The 26,254-nt window shown below is 36.6% G+C and overlaps 1 protein-coding gene across 2 annotated transcripts in view; it reads right to left on the reverse strand.

Annotated features, from left to right (window-relative positions):
- Positions 1 to 26,254, reverse strand: part of EPC2 (enhancer of polycomb 2) — a 107,270-nt gene that overhangs the window by 37,509 nt on the left and 43,507 nt on the right. For both annotated transcript variants that reach the window (XM_022569688.3, XM_089916836.1), the window contains exon 3: positions 2,946 to 3,091. In XM_022569688.3, the coding sequence (XP_022425396.1) occupies positions 2,946 to 3,091 (146 nt within the window). The remainder of the gene's footprint in view (positions 1 to 2,945; positions 3,092 to 26,254) is intronic.

The raw sequence follows: 26,254 nt of genomic DNA on the forward strand, positions 1-26,254 counted from the left end.
TCTACAGGTTCAATGCAATCCCTATCAAATTACCAATGATATTTTTCACAGAACTAGAACAAAAAATTTTACAATTTGTATGGAAACACAAAAGACCCCGAATAGCTAAAGCAATCTTGCAAAAGAAAAACGGAGCTGGAGGAATCAGGCTCCCTGACTTCAGACTATACTACAAAGCTACAGTAATCAAGACAGTATGGTACTGGCACAAAAACAGAAATATAGATCAATGGAACAGGATAGAAAGCCGAGAGATAAACCCACACACCTATGGTCACCTAATCTATGACAAAGGAGGCAAGAATATACAATGGAGAAAAGACAGCCTCTTCAATAAATGGTGCTGGGAAAACAGGAATACTACATGAAAAAGAATGAAATTAGAACACTACCTAACACCATACACAAAAATAAACTCCAAATGGATTAAAGACCTAAATGTAAGACCAGACACTATAGAACTCTTAGAAGAAAACATAGGAAAAACACTCTTTCACATAAATCACAGCAAGATCTTTTATGACCACCTCCTAGAGTAATGAAAATAAAAACAAAAATAAGCAAATGGGACCTAATTAAACTTAAAAGCTTTTGCACAGCAAAGGAAACCATAAATAAGATGAAAAGACAATCATGGAATGGGAGAAAGTATTTGCAAATGAAGCAACGGACAACGGATTAATCTCCAAAATATACAAACAGCTCATGCAGCTCAATATCAAAAAAACAAACCACCAAATCAAAAAATGGGCGGAAGACCTAAATAGACATTTGCAGATGACATGACACTATACATAGAAAAGAAGAAGACATACACATGGCCAAGAGGCATATGAAAAGATGCTTAACATCACTAATTATTAGAGAAATGCAAATTAAAACTACAATGAGGTTATCACCTCACACGGGTCAGAATGGCCATATCAAAAAATTTACAAACAATAAATGCTGGAGTGGGTGCAGAGAAAAGGAAACCCTCTTGCACTGCTGGTGGGAATGTAAATTGATACAGCCACTGTGGAAAACACTATGGAGGTTCCTTAAAAAACTAAAAATAGAACTACCATATGGACCCAGGAATCCCACTCCTGGGTATACCATGAGAAAACCATAATTCAAAGAGACTCATGTACCCCAATGTTCATTGCAGCACTATTTACAATAGCCAGGACATGGAAACAACCTAAAGGTCCATTAACAGATGAATGGATAAAGAAGATGTGATACATATATATAATGGAATATTACTCAACCATAAAAAGAAATGAAATTGGGTCATTTGTAGAGATGTGGATAAACCTAGAATCTGTCATACAAAGTTAAGTCAGAAAGAGAAAAACAAGTATCGTATATTAACGCATATATGTGGAATCTAGAAAAATGGTACAGATGAACCTATTTGCAGGGCAGGAATAGAAACGCAAACACAGAGAACGGACGAGTGGGCACAGTGGAGGAAGGGGAGGGTGGGATGAATTGGGAGATTAGGTCTGACATAAATACACTACCATGTGTAAAACAGATAGCTGGTGGGAACCTGTTGTATGGCACAAGTAGCTCAGCTCGGTGTATAACTGAATCACTTTGCTGTACAGCAGAAATTAACACAACATTGTAAATCAACCATACTTCAATAGAAAACTTATTTTAATTTAAAAACATGGGGTCAGGGGAGACTGGTAGAAAGGCTAAAAACGCAAGAAAGTTACTTTACAATGGAAAAGTTTGGGAAATGTTCTGAAGAGTTGGTAATGCCTCAGGGATTTAAAGGACTTACTTGGAAGTTGGGGGGAAAATAATGAATTTGTATAGGTAAACAAGTGAAAACTTTTAACAGTCTAGTGTAAAAAGCTTATTTATTTATAGTGGTAACTTCTTACTACATTAATAAAAATTAGCATATTAATATACCACAGAGGTATACCAACAATTATTTTTTAAAATAGTTTTAAAATGTAATTGTAATATCATCACATGCCCATTATAGTAAATTTTGGAAAATACAGAAAAATAGAATAAAGAACATAAAAATCACCCATAATTCCAGCACCTACATATAACCATTGTTGGCATTTTGTTGTACATTCTTGTTCTTCTATGCACATGTAGAAATGCTTTAAACAAACCTTCAATAATCCTGTGTCCTATTTTTGAAATCTCACATTATATAATGATCAACTTCCTGTGCCACTAGATACTCTTCAAAATAACAATTTTTAATGGTTGTATGATATTCCATCCTACAGACAACTTATAAGTTATTCTTAACAACCCTGTTCAGAAATCTTTGACACCTTCACTAATTATTTTTCTTGGGAATGATTCCTAGAGGTAGGACCACGAAATCAAAAGGTATAAACATTTTAAGGTTCCTGACATATGCTGCCTAACTGTTTCCCAGAAGGAACATACCATTTTAAATTCTCTATACCATATATAGAATGTCCCATTAAAGAAAATTCTTTATTACTTTGTGAATAATTTTTCCTTCACTTAAAATTTTAAATAATATATAAATAAGTAAAACTAAAATACATTTTAAATGATAAGAGTAACTTAATATAAATCTGAGTAACTGAATTGGTATGAGGTGTCTACCTAAGACACCCAGCCAAGCAGTTAAGTTACTGAGGCACCAGAAAGATAGCTCCATGAAAAGGATCAAGAAGATATTATAAGAATGTAACTAGTATTAGTTTTATATCCAAATAAGAAAAAAGTCGGAATTGTACTCTTCATGCTCCTATTCAAAGAAAGTACGCTTAAGTATTCCTTAAGGAATATTGAACTGTCAAGGAATATTGTAAATAGAAATTGTAGGATCTCAGGAAAAGAAATTCAAGAGACAGTAAAATGTAATATACTCAGGTCTAAAGAAAATGCAAAATAAAGCTGCTAATTAGATTAACTGTTAATACAAGAGACATTTTTACAAGGTACAGTACCTGATTAGAACTTGCTTTTTCAAGTCTGTCAATCATAATTTCAAATTGCAAAGGCTTAATTTCCATCTTTCTGTTAAGTCTATTTAATAAGGTCTCATCTTCTGAATCCATATCATAATCTGGTTGTTCGTTGTCTAGATTAAAGGCTAGAAAAGAAAAAAAAATTCTTCAAACTCAGGAGAAATCATGGAGTTATATAGAGTTTATATTCAACCACAGGATACTCCCAAAGCATAAAGCATTGACCAAAGAGGAGTTCACGAGCAGACATCAAAAAATTGGTTTTACAGATTCCGTTGAAGAAAAAATAAATTTTAATTCACATATGATTTAAAGTTTCACAGAACAGTAAAAACAGCAACTAGAATTTTTTATTTTAAAAAGAAAGGGTCACAAATATATATATTAAAATATAAAGTAGCAATTATAAAAAAAGATATTTATTCACATGGTAGTTGGGAGCATAAAGAGAAGCTATGGAACTAAATTATCAGTCCAGAAATAAACTCAAGTATAAAATATATGATGGGAATGGCATTTCAAATCACTGGAGATAAAACAGATTTAAACAAACAAACAAAAAGAGGTGCTGGCCTGACAGACTAGTTTCCTTTAAAAATAAATAAATAAAATTAACATTTGCAACATTATAGATGGACCTGAGGGCGTTATGCTAAATGAAATAAGTCAGAGAGAGACAAATAATGTATGATCTCACTTCTGTGTGGAACCTAAAAAACAACCCAAACTCATAGAAAGAGATCAGACTTGTGGTTATCAGAGGCAGAGGGTGGGAGGAAAGGGAAACAGAGGAAGGTGGAGGAGGAAGAGTATGAAAGATAAGCAAAAATTGATAAGAAAGTATAATTTTCAAAATTTCACTTTTTTGGGGTACAGTTTCTTCTCTTGGCTATCTCTCAGGCTTTATCATCCATTAACAAAGAGAACAACCAATATGTCACATTATCAAGAGATACTGCTTGGAATATTCTTAGGGGTGTGAGCTAACAGCAAGAAATATGCTGTTTAAAATGAAATCTTCTGTAAGGATTGCCTAGCTCTGAGAAGTTGAATTCTGAATGTGCCCAGAAATTTATTTCTGGGCTCCTGAAGTCAACTGCTTCTTTTTATGAACTGACAAAAATCAGCATGAGGTACTCACTAATATTTAGAATGGACCACTATAATTTGATTTACATTAGTACTATAAAAAGTATAGACATTCCTGCTATAACATGATATATGAGTTCCTCAAAAAAAAAATCCTCTATATGCAAAATTGTACACCAAAAATAACAGGCTTATGTAAAATCTATGTAACTTTGTGTTATCAGAGTCCAAGCAAACCATAAACGTTACAGTAGATGGCCACGTCTACTACCTCAAGGGATACTAAAAATGCACAAAAATAACAGAATGGAATTGCTGGCTTGTGGATACTGAGAGAACACAGACTGTAAGGGAACTTGGCGCGTTGGGGCTCCAGCAGGAAATGCAACCTGCCTCTATATGAGAGCTGTGCAAGGCTAGGGGGTATACTTTTCTGGGAAAGTCATCTTAGGTGCAGGCACTCATTTTTAATTTTTTTTTTTTTGCGGTACGTGGGCCTCTCACTGTGTGGCCTCTCCCGTTGCGGAGCACAGGCTCCAGACGCGCAGGCTCAGCGGCCATGGCTCACAGGCCTAGCTGCTCCGCGGCATGTGGGATCTTCCTGGACCGGGGCACGAACCCGTGTCCCCTGCATCGGCAGGCGGACTCTCAACCACTGCGCCACCAGGGAAGCCCTAAGTTTTTTAATATAGAGTTGAAAGGACTCTTTCCATGTTGAGCAGTCAAGGAAAAGCCTTTGCTCCTCCCTACTGAAGATTTTAATCCTTCTGTTGCTATTCCAGCCCCCTCTGGCAAAGAAAAATCATAGAAGAACCAGGACAACTTCCATGTAGTATTGACCTCATTCCCCCCTTTTATTGATTGTTGTTGAGCTAATTGGTATCATAAACACTTGTGCAGAGTAGTCTGTACAGCAAATGTGTATTACTAAGGACAAAAGTAATAATTTTATCCAGATCACCTGTCCTGATATTATTTTTCTTATAAAATCCTAAACGATACAGATTCCCCATGTCAAAGCTCTTTTTGTAATGAATGAGATATTGTTTATAAATCTACCAATTGATAAATGAGAGAAATGTATATAAAAATATTTCACAGGCAATCAACTACATAATTATATAAGCATCTACGTTACTACTCACATTCAATTTGCATTCAAAGGGCTTTTTTTTGGATGGGGGTGTCAAGAGAAAGTGTTTTATTTTTTTAATGTGGTAAAATACAAGTAACAAAATTTATTATCTTAAGCATTTTTAAGTGTACAGTTTAGTGATGTTAGGTACACTCGCAATGCTGTGCAGTCATCACCACCATCCATCTCTAGAAAGCATAGGAAGGATTTTATAATTTCCTACTACCATTTCTTGCTTATGCTACCAAAAATATGGATATACTTAGTACTGTCTAGAAATAATACCTACCTCCTACATGTATCACAGAAACAATTTACAGAGTAAATCAAAAGATGTTTGTAAAACATACAAAATCCTGGTTTAGTACTAATTCAATTTATTAAGTGCTTACTTAATACGTCAGGTAGAAAGCTAGGTATGGTAGATGAAGAGATGAATCCCTGTCTGTAGTTCCTCATTTGGAGTATGACAGTATTGACTTATACTTGTAAACACTCCTGTATAGGAAAAGAACTTTCCGTCTCTCAAGATTTTCCTCCCAAACACACATACCTGGTGGTCACTGGGCTTAGAACATTGTTTGTGTGTGTGTGTGTGTGTTTAAAAATCATTACTTATTTCTCCCGCAGTGCATCCCAAGTCTCTCCTACACCTGGTTAGTTCCAAAACTATTCAACTCCAGAACTGGTCCAGCAATGCAGCTGCCTGCAGCCGAGCCTGGGAATTATCAGATATCTGCCAAGGTGTTGTAAGGCATGGGCTGTGTCCAGAGATGGAAGTGTGGAAAGCAGTCCTCCCAGTACCACTCAGCTCCACATCTGTCAAGCACCTGGCTCAGGTGGGGCTTAGAATACTGTTTGTTCGTCTTAACAAAGCATTATAATATATCCTTTGAATTACATGACCATATCCCAGTTTACATCTTTTCTGTCCTCTGATTTAGAGGAGCAGTATGGCTATATATCATGCTTCTTTTGGATACTTGCAGTAAAGAGGTTAACTTGGGTACATATTTCTGAATTCTAGTTCTTTGGAAGGGAATTGCACCCCTGATGGATACTGTGTGCTACTGATGAGAACGATTCAATTTCCATTCCAAATGAGTAAACCCTTTTAAAACAAGCCTGGCAATATCCCTCATGTTCTTCCTTTCCTACCAGGTCCCAGGCAATATGGCTCTAGGAAATAAAGAGAAAAAAGGCCATTCTGCCATCAAAAAGAGAGTGACCAGAGAATACACTACGAATATTCACAAACACATCCATGGAACACGTACCTCATATATCGAGAAATCTGAAAACTCACTATGAAGGAGATGGAAACACCTCATGTGTATACTGCTAACAAGCTCAACAAAGCTGTCTGGACTAAAAGATTAGGAATGCACCCAACCATATTTGGGCTTGTTTATTCAGAAAACATCATTAACATGAAGATTTGCTGAAGAAGCTCTATACACTGGTCACCTATGTACATATCCTCACTTTCAACTTGCAGAGGGACAGGAGAGCAGTTTACAAATCTGAAGACCAGAAGGCTTTGCATTTCTTCCTTCTACACAGCATAGAGTAATAGGCATCTTGTAAAACAATGGGCAAACTAGGGTCATCTGTGTGGTCTACAATGCATCTAATAATAAGCTGGTCTGCACCAAGACCCTAATGAGAAACAGAATTGTGCTCATCAATAGCACACAATACCTAGCAAAGGTACAAGTCCCACTATGCACTGTTCCTGAGTCACAAGGGGCAAAGCTGACTCCTAAGAAGAAAATTTAAACAAAGGCAGTCAGGGCTTCCCTGGTGGCGCAGTGGTTGAGAGTCCGCCTGCCGATGCAGGGGACACAGGTTCGTGCCCCGGTCTGGGAAGATCCCACATGCCGCGGAGCGGCTGGGCCCGTGAGCCATGGCCGCTGAGCCTGCGCGTCCGGAGCCTGTGCTCCGCAGCGGGAGAGGCCGCAACAGTGAGAGGCCCGCGTACCACAAAAACAAACAAACAAACAAAAAAATAAACAAAGGCAGTCAAAAAATTTAAAACAAATATGACTAAGAAGGAAAATTTCTGAAGGAGTTCCTCCTCCACAGCAGACAAAGCTTCCTGAGAGCTTCGCTTCAAGGTCTGGCCAATGTGGTCAAGTGGCTAAGCAGATCGCTTTATGTGCTCAAGAGAGAGAAACTGGAGTTCCATCTAAGGAAGATCAGGGCCCACAGAGGCAGACCCTTCTCCCTCCCATCTTAGTTCAAAAACCAAACAAACCCCAACAGACAGTTATTATGAAAAAAGTAATTGTTTAAAATCACAAAGTTACTAACAAGGAGAAAAAAAAGGGCTGTCCAATCCACCTTGAATACTTCCAGTGAAGGGGCAGACAAATGTATTGTTTGACAGCTGCTTCTTACACTGAGTCAGTATCTGTCTTGTATTATTTCTTCTTCCACACCTCTAACAATTAAGTTTACTTTCATATTAAAGAAAAAATTTTCACCTAAAAATTCACTCATACACACATTTTTATCTTCAATTTGAAACAGAAACAAACCATAAACAATACTCTTGAGATTTAAAAGTTTCACATGTAGATAAAGTGATATAAACAAGAGAGCAGCAATTCCTGATTTTAAATGTTTTTTTATTATCAAAATTACTCCATTTTTATTAGTGAACATTTTTTTACCTAAAGTTGCTTGTCTTCTGAACAGGAATCAAAGAAAAGGCTGCAGACACTAAAGGCCATGAGAATGGAGACAATATTTATTACTATGCTTTCAGATTCCTTTCCTTATGAGTTTATTTTCTCTGAAGATCAACATATATCATTAAGGGTCTATAATGTGCTAGGTTCTAAAAACAGAAAGGAAGAATGGGAATACTCAAGATTGTAAAAAAATTTTTTAAATCTATATGCAACCTGTCAAGAGGAAAACTAGAATAAACAAAATATGCTGGGAGATCTAGACTCCAATTACCTTTACCCAAATTATATAGTAGTTACTCTTCTCTAGTAAACAGAGGGTAAAAATCTTAAAAAGTAATAGTTCTGGGACTTCCCGGGTGGTGCAGTGGTTAAGAATCTGCCTGCCAATGCAGGGGACATGGATCGATCCCTGGTCCAGGAAGATCCCATGTGCCACGGAGCAACTAACCCCGTGTGCCACAACTACTGAGCCTGTGCTCAAGATCCCGTGAGCCACAACTACTGAGCCCATGCACCAAAACTACTGAAGCCTGCGTGCTCTAGGGCCCATGTGCCACAACTACTGAGCCCACATGCTGCAACTACTGAAGCCCACGTGCCCAGAGCCTGTGCTCCACAAGAGAAGCCACTGTAATGAGAAGTCCGTGCACCGCAACGAAGAGTAGCCCTCGCTCGCTGCAACTAGAGAAAGCCTGCATGCAGCAATAAAGACCCACCGCAGCCAAAAAAAAAAAAAAAAAAAAGGAATATTTCCTAAGGATAGTTGCAGACCAAAACCCCGATGTTCAATTAATCATGTAATTCCCTTTCCTTGTGTTGGTGGAAAAACAACAGGCGTGGAGGAAAATTACGTAACTAAAAAATGTTTACTCAACAATATTTAATACAGTAAAAATCTCACTGTCATAAAGTAAACTGGATAATTTTCATTTTTAAAAAGTTCTTTTTCTTATTCCTGGAATCCATTTTGAATTTTCTCTTTCAAATCTCCTTGTTATCTTTTTTCTTTTTCTAGTACACTAGGGTCACATTAAAAAGCAAGACAATACAAAAAAGTTTACAAATAATAAAAAGTTACATGACCTAGAGTTGGAAACATCTTATCTTACAGATCAGAAAACGGAGGTTAAGAGCTTCGGTGAGTTGAGCACAGGTTTCAGGGTCTTGACTCAGAGCTCAGTGCTTCTCCCACTACACCACACAGATGCTAAGTTAAACCCTTCTAATCATAATAGCTGTAATAAAAAGTTCTTTGACTGTCAACGGGAAATAAATTAAAAGACTGTTTTTGTTCAGCCATGGACTTAAATTATTAAGATAATAAATTGCATACATTTAATAACCAAAGATAAAAAAGATTAATTTACAAATAAAACAAATGCCAGTTGACTACAATGCATGTAAAAGAAGATACTGCGAACCCAGTGCACCAGGCACTCAAGGATTTGTTAAAAACAAACAATAGGGCTTCCCTGGTGACGCAGTGGTTGAGAGTCCGCCTGCCGATGCAGGGGACACGGGTTCGTGCCCCGGTACGGGAGGATCCCACATGCCGCAGAGCGGCTGGGCCCGTGAGCCATGGCCGCTGAGCCTGCATGTCCAGAGCCTGTGCTCCGCAACGAGAGACCACAATAGTGAGAGGCCCGCGTACCAAAACAAAAAAAACCCCCAAAAAACCCACAAACAATAAAAATTAAAATGAGAACGAACTCTAATAAGACTTTCCCACTTAAAGTTATTTTACATCTAGAAAATGTCCAACATTTACCTATGAATCATCAATGATAATTTTTTTAACATAAAAAGAAGCAACATTATACAAAGCTCCTACTTTCATGCATCTTTAAATTTCTTAAATGCTTACTTCTGGACACTATTTGCTAATATCCAATCCCTTTTTGTTTCTTTTTCTTTTCTTTCTTTCTTTTTTCCCCCAATCCCTTTGATGCAAGCAACAAAATAAGACAGAGGCACTAATGCACCTTGTTTTGTAAAGTTTCTTCTTTGAAAGTATTAACAATAACACTTATAAGAGTGTCATTCACTTAAAAACTCTCTAGTCTACCTCTTCTTCCAGCTCTGCATTTCCTTTCTTATACAACTTTCCAAAATTATGTTTATTAATCCTTTGAACCCAGTAACAACAAACACTGACTAACACCCACTAACAACAAACACATGTACAACATGAGTAACAGGCTCCCTGATAAATTAAGATAGATAACAACACCATAAAGCATAGAGAAAGTGGTGAAAGGTAATTCCAGACAGAGAGGGTAGCAGGAAAAAAGACAGAGAATATGCTTAACTACAAAAGCCATAAATTAACAATAATGAGTTTGGATAGGAGGCTATATGATTCCAATGTACCTTCAAATAGTAGGACAAAAATTCAAAACCATATGTCCACGGAAGCTGTATGCACATATATAAAATGTATATATATATTTTAAAAGTAGAGTTGAAGAGTTTTACAAGTCTAGCATCAGCAATGCTACTGCATATCTAAATCTCAGTTAAATGCAACCCAGTGTACAATAAAGTGGGCTCTGACCAGGTAGACCTATGAACTAGGAAGCAGTTGGAATAAAACATCTTCCTAAGATCCCATATACTTAACTCTAAGGAAGTCCAGGGATCTGACAAAGGCTCATAAGTCTCTCCTTGACATAAGTAGCATCAAAGCCTTTAAAACAGTGTTTCTCAAACTTAAGCATTCACCAGAATCATCTGATTGAATCAAACAGATTGCTGAGCTTGATGACCAGTTTCTGACCCAGTAGATCTGGAGTGTGCCTTGTGAATTTGTATTTCTAACAAGTTCCCAAGTGATGCTGGACAACATTTTGAAGACCTCTAACCTAAACCCAAATCTTCACTCTTAAAAGATTATAAACTTTACTTATTCCTAATGTGAAATACAATGAATTTTAAAAATTCTTGTATTGTTAAGATCCTCAGGCTTCAAATAACTTTCAAAGATACTTAATGATGAACTAGTATATCTCAAAGTTCAGAAGCAACCCAAGCACCATCTCCTCCTCTGCTTGGAGCTCTCCAAGGTTCTGATAACCTCCAAATCTAGCTGTTCTAAATGTTGTACCAAGAGATCATATGAATCTTGATAAAGTCAGAATTCTTGACTTTGATTCTCCAAGATTTCCTATTGTTATAAGACTTGACTAGAGACCTTACTTACACTTTCCTCCCAATGTATAGAAAAAGAAAGTGAAGTGCAGAAGAGTTCAAGGCCACTTTTTACAAGATTATATAGTGATCCAAGGCTGTCTACCAACTGATTTATTCTGTAAGGAGTTCCAGGTTTATACTATAATCAGGATTATTCTCGTAGTCTTTCTGCTGACTAGCCAACAAACTACATTCCTCTCCCACTTTGAAGAATTCACTTTTTATATATAAAAAAAGTATTACTGGTCAAAATCAGTAGCAATGACTACAACTATGGGAATCCCAGACCATGAGAATGGGTAAGTGGATACTCTGAATTTTCAGATAAGAGATTTTCATAGTTAGAGAGGGGAAAGAGCCTAATGATATTAGATAGGACCCAGGGGGTGTGATAATGATTTTTTTAAAAAAAGGTGTATAAAGACAATGATCCCTTTATTCTCCCTCAAATTATGCTTTTTCTTATTAGTCTTCTCTTTTCTCCTCCTTCAGATTCTTCCTCCCGTGTTTTCTAACAACTCAATAGACAACTGGACAGTAACAGTTCAGGACATAAAAATGCTAATGGATTCTAATCACATGAAAAGACCCTCAACCTCATTCATAATAAGAAATCCAAATTAAAACTATACTGAGAAATCAGAGTAAAGTTTGGGTTTCAGGTAATGATAATAATGTACCAGTATGATTTCTTAGATTCAACACATGTGCCACAGTAATGCATGATGATAATATTAGAGGAAACTGAAACTGGATGAGAAGTATACAGGAACACTCTGTACTACCGTCACAACTTTCCTGTAAATCTAAAGTTTTTCCAAAATCAAAAGTTTATTTTAAAAAAATTACTACTGATACACTGAGGTGTATCATCTCTTACCTACCAACTGGCAAAAATCAAAAAATTCAAAAGCAATCTTTTGACCAGGATATGGGGAAACAAGCTCTCTCATACTTTGCTAGTGGACATACAAACTGTTATAATCCTTACAGAGGGCAATTTGATAACTTCTGTAAGAAAAAGATATAATCGTACCCTTATGAAATTCTTTATATTCAAAATTATTCACTGAAGCACTATCTGTAATAACAAAAGACTGGAAACAATCCAAGTTTCATTCCATAGGAAAATGGATAATAAACTGGCACAACCCAAACACAAAGGACTACTTATGCAGCAGTAAAAAGGCATGAGGACACACTCTACACGCTGATACAGGACAATTCCTAGACTACACTCTTACACACACACGCACACACACACAAAATATGCTAAAAAGTACATATAGTGTGCTAATTTTTCTGTAAGAAGGGGTATAAGAATATAATTTCCTATGTACCTCAATTTGTGTAACAAAACCCTAAAAGAATAGATAGACTAATACAAGTGGTTACTTATAAGGGGAGGATGACTGGAGTAGAGGGTAGACAGGGATGAAGTTGTTTTTGTATATTTTTATTTTGGAATATTCTAAATGCATTATCTATTTAAAGATAAAGTAAAATCACGTTACTTTGCGACTCTAAAAACGATTTTGTGCTTTAAGAAAATATTCTGGGTCTGTGATCCCTATGTACTGTGATCCCCAGATTCTTCTGTTCAAACCTCTTATCTTATTCACTCTCAACCAATCTTTCAACAAGTACAGTAGGAGGGCAAAAAGCCTCACTCAGACATCTGGGTTCATGCAGTATCTTGGCTTAATTAGTACAAACTAATTCTACAATTATATATTTTATATCAGTAAGAACACACATTCTATTAATATCTATAGTGTAAAATAATTAATAAATAAGTCACAGAAAGAGAACATATCTCTCTAGCCCACTAAATGGTCAGGAACTTGAGAAATTAAACAGCAGTATTCTTTTTTTTTTTTTTTGCGGTACATGGGCCTCTCACTGTTGTGACCTCTCCCGTTGCAGAGCACAAGCTCCGGACGCACAGGCTCAGCAGCCATGGCTCACAGGCCTAGCCACTCTGCGGCATGTGGGATCTTCCTGGACCGGGGCACGAAGCCGTGTCCCCTGCATCAGGAGGCGGACTCTCAACCACTGCACCACCAGGGAAGCCCTAAACAGCAGTATTCTTATAAAGAGAATTGCTTTAATGTTAGCAAAGTATTAAATGGACAATGGAGGTAAACTCAGTATACAGAAGATATCAGAAAGATTTAAAATAGAAATCTTAATAGATCTGAAAAAATCCAAACGTATAAAACATGAATTAGAGAGCAATGAATAATTTCCTTTACAAAAAGAGACTCTTTAACTAAAGAAGATTTCACCAAATATTCTTTGCAAAAATCAGCCCTACGGTAAATATATCTCATTTTTAAATACACATTTTAGACTTCAAAACATATTGCAATGACACAATAATCAAATCGGTGTGGCTGCCATAAAGACAGACATACAGACCAATGGAACAGACAGCAAAGAAATAAACCATTATGTATATGACCAAATGATCAAAAAGGGTGCCAAGGCTAAACAATGGAGAAAGGATAGTCTATTCAACAAATGGTGTTGGGAAAACTGGAAATCCACATGCAAAATATGAAGATGGACACTTATCTTACATCATATACAAATATCAACTTGAAACTCCTAGAAGAAAACAAAGGCAGAAAACTTTGTGACACTGGATTTGCCTATGATTACTTAAATATGACACCAATAGCACAGGCTACAAAAGCAAAAATAGACAAATGGGACTGCATCAAACTTAAAAACTTCTGCACAGCAAAGGAAACAATCTAAAGAGTGAAAATATGGAGTGGGAGAAAATAGTTGCAAAACATATCTGATAAGGGTATAACATATATCTTTATGTAAGAATATATAAAGAACGCCTACAACTCAAGAACAAAATACCAAATAACCGATTTAAAGGATATGAATAGACAATTTGCCAAAGAAGATATACAAATAGCCAACAAGCATATGAAAAGATGCTAAACATCACTAAACATTAGGGAAACACAAGGCTACAATGAGATGTCATCTCACCCTCATTAGGATGGCCACTTCTAAAATAAAACACAACACAAAAAATTACACTTGGGGTGAAAGTGGAGAAATTGGAACCCTGTGCATTATTGGTAGGATGATAAAATAGGTGCTGCCACTGTGGAAAAAATATGAAGTTTCCTCAAATATTAAAAGTAGAATTACCATGTGATCCAGCAATCACACTTCTGTGCATATATCCAAAAGAACTGAAAATAGGATCTCAAAGAGATATGTGAACACCCATGTTCATTGCAATGTTATTTACAACTGCCAAGATATGGAAGCAACCAAAATGTCCATCAACAGATGAATGGATAAACTAAATGTGGTATGTACATACAGTGGAATATCATTCAATCTTAAAAAAGAAGGAAATCTTGTCATATGCTACAACATGGATGAACTTCAAGGACATTATGCTAAGTGAAATAAGCCAGTCACAAAAAGACAAATACCACAGGATTCCACTTAAAGTAGACAAATTCACAGATACAAAAAGTACAACGGTGGTTGTCAGGTACTGCGGGGAGGGTGTTAACAGGGAATTGTTTAGTTTCAGTTATACAAAATAAAAAATTCTAGAACTTCCCTGGTGGCGCAGTGGTTAGGAATCCGCCCGCCAATGCAGGGCTCACGGGTTCGAGCCCTGGTCCAGGAAGATCCCACATGCCATGGAGCAACTAAACCCATGTGCCACAGCTACTGAGCCTGCATGCCTCAAGTGCTGAAGCCCGCATGCCTAGAGCCAGTGCTCTGCAACAAAAGAAGCCACCGCAATGAGAAGCCTGCGCACCGCAACAAAGAGTAGCCCCCGCTCGCTGCAACTAGAGAAAGCCCGCACGCAGCAACAAAGACCCAACACAGCCAAAACTGAATAAATAAAATAAATAAATTAAAAAAAAAATTCTAGAGATCTGTTGTACAATGATGTGTACATAGTTAACAATACTGTAATGTATACTTAAAAAGTGTTAATAGAGAAAATTTGTTATGTGTTTTTTACCACAACAAAACAACAACAAAAACCCCATTTTAGGGGTCCAGCAGTTAAGACTCTGAGCTCCCTACACAGGGGGCCTGGGTTTGATCCCTCGTCAGGGATCCCGCATGCTGCAACTAAGAGGCCACATGCTGCAACTAAAGATCCCGCACACCGCAATGAAGATACCGCACGCTGCACCAAAGATCCTAGAGCAGCCAAATAAATAAATAAATATTTAAAAAACAAAACAAAAACACCCATTTTAACCTGAATCAAATCCCAGGAAACAGGCAAACCCAAATTGAGGAACACTGTACAAAATAACTGGCCTGTACTCAAAAATGTCAGTGGCATGACGCACAAAAAGATTTAGGAATAGCCCAAAACCATCATGTGATGGCTGGATGCAACATATCATCTGAAGTTTTCCTTCACTATTAAGAATATTACTGGGGCAATTATTAAAATGCAAATGAGGTGAACAGATTAGGTAACTGCAGTGGCAATTACTGATTTTGGTAACTGTGCTTTGGTTATGTAAAAGAATGTGTTTTTAAGAAACACACACTTGGGCTTCCCTGGTGGAGCAGTGGTTGAGAGTCCGCCTGCTGATGCAGGGGACATGGGTTTGTGCCCCGGTCCGGGAAGATCCCACATGCCGCGGAGCAGCTAGGCCCGTGAGCCATGGCCGCTGAGCCTGCGCGCCCGGAGCCTGTGCTCCGCAACGGGAGAGGCCTGCGTACCGCAAAAAAAAAAAAAAAAAAGAAACACTTAAGTATTCATAGATAAAGATCTGTAACTTACTCTAAAAGGGTTCAAAACAAAAATAACGTGGAAGTAAGGACATTGCTGAACTCAACACCACTATCAATCATATTATGGATATAATGGACATCCACAGACCACATCAAGCAACAACACAGATTACACATTCTTTTCAAGCTCACAGGGAACACTGACCAAGATACCACATCCTGGGACATAAAAAAACACCTTAATAAATTTAAAAGAATAAAAATCATACAATATCTGCTCTCACATCACAATGGAATTAAACTAGCAATCAATAAGAGAAGCATAGCTGGAAAATCCCAAAATACTTAGATATTAAACAATACACTTATAAATATGGTCAAAGATGAAATATCGAGAAATTTTAAAATATTTTGAACTAAATGAAAATGTAACTCATCAAAATTTGTGGGATGTAAAAAAGCAGTGCTTAGAAGAAAATTTAAGCATTGAATGCATAAATTAGAAAAGAAGAAAGATCTAAAATCAATAATCTAATCTTCCACCTGTGGGAACTGGAAAAGGAAGAGCAAATTAAATCCAAAGTAAGCAGAAGAAAAAAAATAGAGTAAGAAATAGAGCAGAAATCAGTGAAAGTGGAAACAGGAAATCAATAGAGAAAAATATCAACAAAACCAAAAGCTGTTTTTTGGAAAAGATCAGTAAAATCAATAAGGCTCTAGCCAAGCTAACTCAGAAAAAACGAGACAGAACATAATTACTAATATCAGAAATTTTAAAATAGGGAGCATCACTACCGAATCCATGGACATTAAAAGGATGGTCAAAGAATATTGTGAACAATTCTATGCCCACAAATTTGATAACCTTTATGAAATGGACTAATTCCTTGAAAGACACAATCTGCCAAAACTCACACAAGAAAAAATATACAATCTGAATAGGCCTGTCTCTATTAAAGAAATTGAATCAATAATTAATAATCTTCCAAAACTGAAAGTACCAGGCACAGATGGGCTCACTGGTGAATTTTACCTAACATTTAAGGAAGAAATCGTATCAATACTCTACAATGTCTATCAGAAGATAGAAGCAGAGGGAATTCTTCCTAACTCATTCTATGAGGCCAGCATTACCCTAATACCAAAATCAGATAAAGACATTACAAGAAAACTACAGACCAATATCTCTCACGAACACAGAAGCAAAAATCCTCAATAAAATCGAATCTAAAAATGTATAAAAAGAATTATACTCCATGACCAAGTGAGATTTATCACAGTACCTGTGATAAATACCTTTTTTCTCTGCAAAGCTGGGGGAAAAAAATCAATGAATGTAATCCACCACATCAACAAAGAAAAAAATCAAAATTATATCAATAGATATAATTATTTCTGCTCTATTTTGGTTTCTGGTCAAACCAAAAACCAAAACTATTGGTATCAGTAGATTTCTGCTCTATTTCTTATCCTATTTCTTTTCTTCTGTTTACTTTGGATTTAATTTGCTCTTCCTTTTACAGTTCTCACAGGTGGAAGATTAGATTATTGATGCAGAAATAGTGCAGAAAAAGCATTTAACAAAAAAATGCTTTTTTGTTAAAAAGCATTTAACAAAATCCAACATCCATTCATGATAAAAACTGACAGCAAACTAGGAATAGAGGGAAATTTCCTCAACTTGATAAAGAACATCTACAAAAAACTTACAGCAAACATCATACTTAGTGGTGTGAAACTAAGAGCTTTCCTACCAATATCAGAAACAATGCAAGGATGTCCCCTCTCACCACTGCTTTTCAACGTTGTACCAGAAGTCCCAGCTAACACAGTAAGACAAAAAAAGAGGAAACGAAAGCTATAAAGACTGGGAAGGGAGAAATTAAACTGTCTTTGTGCACAGATGATAAGCTTGTCTATGTACATATGTATATACATTCTATTAAAGAACTGACCAAAAACTCCTGGAACTAAGTGATTATAGCAAGGTTGCAGAAAACAAGGTTAATATACAAAAGTCAAACACTTTCCTATATACTGCAATGAGAAAGTGGAATTTGAAACTAAAAACACAAAACCATTTACATTAGCATCCAAAAAAATGAAACATTAAGGTACAAATCTAACAAAATATGTACAAGTTCTATATGAGGAAAACAACAAAACTCTGGTGAAACATATCAAAGAACTAAATAAATGGAAAGACAGTCATGTTTATGGGTAGGAAGACTCAATTTGGTTAACACATCAGCTTTTCCCAACTTGATCTAAAGATTCAACACAATCTCAATCGAAATCCCAGCAAGTCATTTTGTGTATCAATCAGTACTGACAAAGTGATTCTCAAGTTTATATGAAGAATCAAAAAAATCCAAAACAGTCAACAGAATACTGAAGAAGAATAAAGTCAGAGGACTGACTTCAAGACTTACTATGAAGCTACAGTAATTCAGACAGTGTGCTATTGACCAAAAAATAGACAAAAAGATCAGTGGAAGAGAACAGAGGGTCCAGAAATAGCCCCATACAAATACACTCAACTGATCTTTGACAAAGGAGCAAAGACAAATTCAATGGAAAAAGAATAGTCTTTTCAACAAACAGGGCTGGGACAACTGGACATCCATATTAAAAAAGATGAATCTAGGCACAGACCTTACACCCTTCACAAAAATTAACTCAAAATGAATCACAGACCTAAATGTAAAACAGACCTATAAATCTACTAGAAAGTAACATAGGAGAAAATCTAGATGCTCTTATGTTTGGTGATGAAATTTCAGAAATACCACCAAAAGCAAGATCCATGAAAGAAAAAAATTAAGTTGGACCTCTTTAAAATAAAGAACTTCTCCTCTATGAAGGACACTATTAAAAGAATGAAAAGAAAACCAAAGACTGGGAGAAAATATTTAAAAAACTCATATCTGATAAAGGACTCCAAAATATACACAGAACACTTAAAATTCAACAGTAAGAAAACAAAGATCCAAATTAAAAAATGGGTAAAAGATCCAACAGACACCTCACCAAGGAAGATATACAAACCGCAAATAATGATATGAAAAGGTACTCAACATCCTAGGTTATTAGGGAATTACAAGTTAAAATAATGAGATACCATTACATACCTATTAGAATAGCTAAAATCCTAAAATTGACAATACCAAAGCTGATGAGGATACAGAGCAACATGAGCTCTCGTTCACTGCTGGTAGAAATGCAAAATGGAATACCCACTTTGGAAGTCAGTTTGGCAGTTTCTTACAAAGCTAAACACTGCCTTACTGCACAAACCAACAATTGCACTCCTAGGTATTTACCCAAAAGAGATAAAAACTTACGTCCACATAAAAACATGCTATTACTTAGAGTACATTTTTCATAATTGCCAAAAATTGGAAGCAACCAAGGTGTCCTTCAATAGGTAAATGAATAAACAAACTCTGAATTATCCATACAATGGAATATTATTCAATGATTAAAAAAAAAACTATCAAGCCAAAAAAAAATTAGAAGAATCTTAAATGCAAACTGATAAGTTAAGGAAGCCAGTCTGAAAAGCCTATGTACTGTATAATTTCACCTATATCACATTTTGGAAACGGCAAAACTACAGAGAGAGCAAAAAGATCAGTGGTTGCCAGGGATTTGAAGGAATGAATAGGTGAAAATACAGGGAGTTTTTATCGTAATTCAACTATTCTATAAGATAATGTAATGGTGGATCTATGACATGGATTTTTAAAAATCCATAAAACTGTACAACACAAACACCAAAGAGAATGGACTTTAGTTAATAAGGTACTGACTACATTAACTGTAACAAATGTACCACACTAATGCAAGATAATAATAGTGGAAATTGTGTGTGTGTGTGTGTGTGTGTGTGTGTGTGTGTAGGAGGTAGTATATGGGAATTTGCTGTACTATCTGCTCAATCTTTTGTAAATCTAAAAATGTTTAAAAAAACCCCTATTAATCCACTTAAAACTATGTAAAGGACCTGAACAGGCATTTGTCCAACGAAGATACATGAATGGCTAACAGGTACATGGAAAGATGCTTGGCCTCACTAATTATTAGGGAAACGCAAATCACAATCACAAGATATCACCGCATGCCTGTTAGAATGACCAGCACCAGAAAGACAAGAGATAACAAATGCTGGTAAGTATGTGGAGAAAAGGGAACCTTTTCCACTGTCAGTAGGAATGCAAATTGATACAACCACTATGGAAAACAGTATGGAGGTTCCTCAAAAAGTTAAAAATAGAACTACAGTATGATTCAGCCACCCCACTTCTGGGAATAAGCCAAAGGAAATGAAAACACTGTGTTGAAGAGATATATGCACCCCCATTTTGCAGCAGCCTTATTTACAATAGCCAAGACAAGAAACAACCTAAGTGCCTATCGACAAACTAAAGTTGTGGTACAATGGAATATTATTCAGCCATTAAAAAGCAGGAAATCCTGCCCATTTACGGGCATTATGGATGGACCTTGAGGGCATTATGCTAAGTGAATTGACTCAGACAGAGAAAGGTAGCAAATACTGTATGATCTCACTTAGAAGTAGATATAAAAAAAAAAATTTCCAACCCCCCACCCCAAACTCATAGAAAGAGAGATCAGACTTGTGATTACCAGAGGTGGGAGGCTGGGGGAGGGAGAACTGGATGAAGGTGGTCAAAAGGTACAAACTTCCAGTTATGAGATAAGTAAGTTCTGGGGATGTAATGTACATGATGACTATAGTTAACATGGCTCTATGTTACATATGAAAGCTGTTAAGAGAGTAAATCTTAAGAGTTCACATCACAGGGGGAAAAATATTTTTATTCTTTTTTCTTTTTCTGTATATGAAGTGAAGGATGTTAACTAAATTTATTCTGGTAATCATTTAAAAATATGTGTAAGGCAAATCATTATGCTGTACACCTTAAACTTACACAGTCCTGTATGTCATCTATATCTCAATAAAACTAGAAGAAAAAAAAAAGCATGGATTCTGGAATCTGACTGCCTGGTTCAAATTCTGGCTCCCTTAATTACAAGGTCTTGGGAGCATGCTTGGGAGCAGTATTTCATTGTGTATATATACCACATCTTCTTTATCCGTTCATCTGTTTATGGACACTTAGGTTGCTTCCATATCTTGGCAACTGTAAATAATGCTGCTATGAACATTGAGGTGCATGTATCTTTTCAAATTAGTGTTTTTGTTTTTTTCAGATATACACCCAGGATTGGTATTGCTGGGTCGTATGGTAGTTCTATTTTTAGCTTTTTAAGAAACCTCCATACTGTTCTCTGCAGTGGCTGCACCAATTTACATTCCCACCAACAGTGTATGAGGGTTCCCTTTTCTCTACATCCTCACCAACGTTTGTTATTTTTTTTCTTTTTGATGACAGCCATTCTGACAGGTGTGAGGTGACACCTCATTGTGGTTTTGATTTGCATTTCCATGATGATTAGTGATGCTGATCATCTTTTCATGTGCCTGTTGCCCATCTGCATGTCCTCTTTGGAAAAATGTCTATTCAGTTCTTCTGCCCGCCCCCCCTCGTTTTTTTTGGCCATGCCAGGCAGCACGTGGGATCTTAGTTTCCCTGCCAGGGACTGAACACGCGCCCCCTGCATTGGAGTGCTGAGTCTTAACCACTGGACCACCAGGGAAGTCCCCTTCTACCCATTTATAAATCAGGTTGTGTTTTTGATGTTGAGTTGTATGAGCTGTTTATATATTTGGATATTAATCCCTTATTGATCATATCATTTGCAAATATTTTCTCCCATTCAGTACGTTGTCTTTTCATCTTGTCAGTAGTTTCCTTTCTTGCACAAAAGCTTTTAAGTCTAATTAGGTCCCATTTGTTTATTTTTGCTTTTATTTCCTTTACTTTAGGAGACACATCCAAAAAAATATGGCTGCAATTTATGTCAGAGTGTTCTGCCTATTTTTTCCTCTAGGAGTTTTATAGTATCCAGTCTTACATTTAATCCATTCTTAGTTTATTTTTGCATATGGTGTTAGAGAATGTTCTAATTTCATTCTTTTACAAGTAGCTGTCCAGTTTTCCAAACACCACTTATTGAAGAGATTGTCTTTTCTCTATTGTATATTGTTGCCTCTTTTGTTGTAGATTAATTGACCATAAGCAAGTGGGTTTATTTCTGGGCTCTCTATCCTGGTTCATTGATCTACGTGTCTGTTTTTGTGCCAGTACCATACTGTTTTGATTACTGTAGCTTTGTAGTATAGTCTGAAATCAGGGAGCATGATTCCTCTGGCTCTGTTCTTCTTTCTCAAGATTGTTTTGGCTATTCAGGGTCTTTTCTGTTTCCACACACATTTTAAAGGTATTGTTCTAGTTCTGTGAAAAATGCCCTTGGTAATTTTTTTTAAATAGTGGACATAAGTAAATGCATATAGGCCCAAGGGGCATGCTCCTTGTACTCAGACTTCTCTATCACTTCTCTATCCCAGACTGTCAAATGATTATTTCATTTTCCCAAATACCTGGAATGACTTAATATGTAATTTTCTAAGTTTTAGGGCTCCTCATCCTTTCCTGGATTAGTAGTTACCCAGATACTGCTCTACCATTTTAGCACTACTGCCCACACTCACAGCTTTATCCAAGGATAGGAGGCTCAGCACAATCTTGAGAAGAGAGGAAGACCCTTAAAGCCAGCTAATCTGAATGCAGGTTGTCCTCAGGGCCTGACCTTGCTCACTGCCCCTGATATCACTCCTCTGACCACCTCAACCTGGAATCTAGCTTCACCTGGAATGTGTTGTTCATAAATCTGATACAATCCACTCCTATACTTGTGGCCTGGCTTTTCTGGTATTTATTTAAATGTGTGATGTCATTTCTGCTCAATTTGATTTCTTAATAGATATCCAGTGACATTTTTACAAGAAATGATGTTCCTAGAATGCACCCTTTCCACCAAAAAGTTTTACTGTATAAACAAAACAATGCTCTTCATTTGGTATCTTCTCCAACTCCTTCCAATCAAAACATATTTGCCCTGCCAAAGCAAAAGGTCAGTTATCATCATTTTTGTTTAATAGGGAGAACAGCAAAAAAATTCCAAGGATAATGAAATTAAAGTTGGATGTTAGATCAGCATCTGTCTCGCTCCTGTTGAAAACCTAGTAGAATACATACGTCCACCTTACACTAAATAAGCAGAATTTTTCTTCTTTTCCAATTGTAGACTTGACAATGGCCAGCTTCACTGAACTGAGGAGTCAGTTTCAAGTGTACTGAGGTGTACAGCAGTGTACACGCATGGACAGGCACCTTCCCAGGGCTTAAGATGTTGGCTGCAGACACAAACAGCAGAATTCAGTTTCCTTTGAGTGGGTTCCTCTCCCTGCCTGACAGATAACAAGGGGTGCTACCCCACCAATTCTTTCTCCTGAACTCTTTCTTTCAGCCAAGAAACAGGTGAGACATTCTACTGATCTGTGTTTGTAGGAGTAATGCACTGAGAAGGGGAAGTGAACCTTCATTTCAAAACAAGCAAAGGAGTCCTGTTTCAAAGAAGCATTTAATTGAGTTCAAAACTGGATATAAATTAACTACAGAATACTTATGAAACAATATCTTAAGTTCCTTCACTTTCTAAAATTCTGAGATACTGTAAAATATATTAAGTAAAAGGGGTAATGGGAGGTCAAAATAAAGAATTTATTGCTATGTAAACAGTCATTTCCTTAAAAAAAAAAAAAAAAAAAGGTTTGGATCTTGAATTTAATGAAGTTCTTAAACTCCTAAAGGAATGAAAGAATTTTAACATCTGGGTTGAGGTACCCAAAGTAAATTTGTTATAACAGTAAGTAAAACAGAAGTAGCATTTTCTGTATGTTACACAACTGACCAATGTGTAGAATTAGCTTAAATGAGGAACAGTTTGAGTATCTTGGGTCATCAATGACTATAGGTCACCAAGATGCTTTCAACCTGGTCAGAACACCACAATGTGTTGTGATTAAATAAGTTCCCCTGAATACCAATATGGGTTACTATGGCGAACTGGTACCAAAAGGGACAGGAAAGAATAGGCAGGTTTATCTCACATCCACACCAAGACTGGAGTCATTCCACTCCTAACTCCTTCCTGGCAGATAATTTTTGTCCTAAAATGACACTGTTGGTGAATAAGTGAGCTCAATTTTTAACCTGATCCACAGAGCAGGTCTCTCAATTTCACTGTACACACCAATAATTTTATTCTTGTATTTAATTCTGTATATAATTTTGAGTCCTACGAGATCAATGTCTCAAAAAAGTCATGATGTGTACGCTTATATCTTCACCATTCATTCACTGATTTATTTATTTGGCAAATATTTAACTGCATACCTAATCATATGCTAGGTACTACAGTAAGCAGTAAAATTAAAAGGGAAAAAAGAAGTCCCTCCTTTCAATGAGCCTTATGACCTAGTGAAGCAACAGAGGGCAAACAATCACAACTGCAGGTGGTCGATGCACACAACACAGGAGGGCTTGAGGTAAACAGTGCCAAGACCTCTGCTTAGAGGGGTCAGGAAAAGGCTCCTAAAGGTAGTCCTGGAGATGAGCCTTGAAGAACAAGTTGTATTTTAAAAAGAGGAGAAGAGAAGTAAAGGGCTATGTAAAGCCCTGGAGGCATGAAAAAATAAGAGATAAGCCAGAGATCTAAAAGGAGCTCATTATTATTGTATCTGGAAGTGTGAAGGGTTAGAGGAATGGGGGGTGGGGTGTGGTGTACTGAGACTGTAGTGTAGGACTGTATGGAGAATGAGATGCAGCTTCTGTTCCTGAGGAACTTACAGTCTAGTGGAGGAAACAGACCTCCAACAGTTCATTTCAATGAGGCTGATGTCATGGTGGAAGAATACACAGCAAATTGTGACTGGACAGGCACAAAGGAGGGCCTTAAACACCATACAAATATGTTAAAATTTTATCCCACAGGCAACAGTGAGTCTTTGAAAAATTCTAAATGGGTACCAATCACAACAGTGGCAGTGTGGATGACTGGAAGGTACAAAGACAAGAGCAGAGCAATACAATACAATACTTTGGCAGACCAATACAAAGGTGTCTGCCAGAGCCCAGGCAAGCAATGTGATGGGCCTGAGCTAAGCCGCCCCACTGTGGCAACTATGCTTTTCTAGCAAGGGAAATGGGAGGCGATTCTTTCAAATCTATCATTAAAAGAAGAAAAAGAAAAATCCAGAGCAATATTTTCTGAAATTCCTTGTATTCAAGGGCTTAGAAAGAAGTTATATCAAGCCTTCCTTGAAAAAAGAGTCAACAATAACGAGTTTAAATTTTAGTACAGATAAACTTAAGGTCAATAATAGGCACAGAGGTAAGCAAATAATGGAATATAAATTTGATAGAAAATTATATACACATTGAAAATGACAATAGGAGACTACAAAAACCTGAGGAACTTAAAATATATGTAGAAAAGGCAGGAAAAAAACTGTATGTGTAGTACAATTTAGTATAGTATATAAAATATATATATGCTGACAGACTAAAAGAGAAAAAATGAAAGTTAAAATAATTTTCTATTATTTTTATTCCATTTATTACAACAATAGAATAAAATGAAATGAAAAAAACAACACAGATTAATGTTTATTGTATCTAATGGGCCCCACCCAGATGGGTTACATCCAATTTCTGGTTCCAGTTTCCTACAATGGCTTTTACAAATGGTCCTATTGTCCAGCTACATTGTTATTAAAATACAAAAAAAGGGGGGAGGGGATACGTTGGCTTAAAAAATCCTTAAAATTCATATTAAGAACAGCTATCTCATTCCTGATACAAAGACAAGGAAAATTCAACATGCTAAAGGGACTCAAAGTCAAAGACATAGTGGAAACAAATCACACAATTTTTGCAAGTGTATTTCTCTTGAATCCTTAGGGGAAAAGTCTCTGGAAAATGCTTTTGACACCTAAGGGCTTTTAAGCCATTTAAAAACAATTGAACCAGTCAACAAACATGCCATTTATTGAGCATCTATAAGCCATGCATTTAACACTAAAGATACAAAGGGAAAATAAAACATAGTACCTGCCCTCAAGGAGCTCACAGTCTAAAAGGAGAGAAAGAATGGCTACAAACAATTGCAATCAAGTATGCTCAGTCCTCTGTTAGAGGTATGTACAAGGTACTAAGATAAGCAAAGAAGAGAGGTAGAATGAGAAATCAGGGTAAGCTTCAAAATGGAGTTAGGTCTTCAATGAGCTACAGAAAGGGAAAGAAGACTTGAATAGCATATGCAAGGAAATGTGAAATGTGAAACAACAAGGCAAATGTGGTTAATTTTAAGTTATTCCCTATGATGCAAAGAGTGAGGGAAAGAGCAACAGGAAATGAGGTTAAAGGGGTAGCAGG

Source organism: Delphinapterus leucas, chromosome 8 (assembly GCF_059928025.1).
Source record: "Delphinapterus leucas isolate spDelLeu-1000000601 "Yukka" chromosome 8, BTC_Dleu_Yukka2, whole genome shotgun sequence".
NCBI classification, from domain to species: Eukaryota; Metazoa; Chordata; class Mammalia; order Artiodactyla; family Monodontidae; genus Delphinapterus; species Delphinapterus leucas.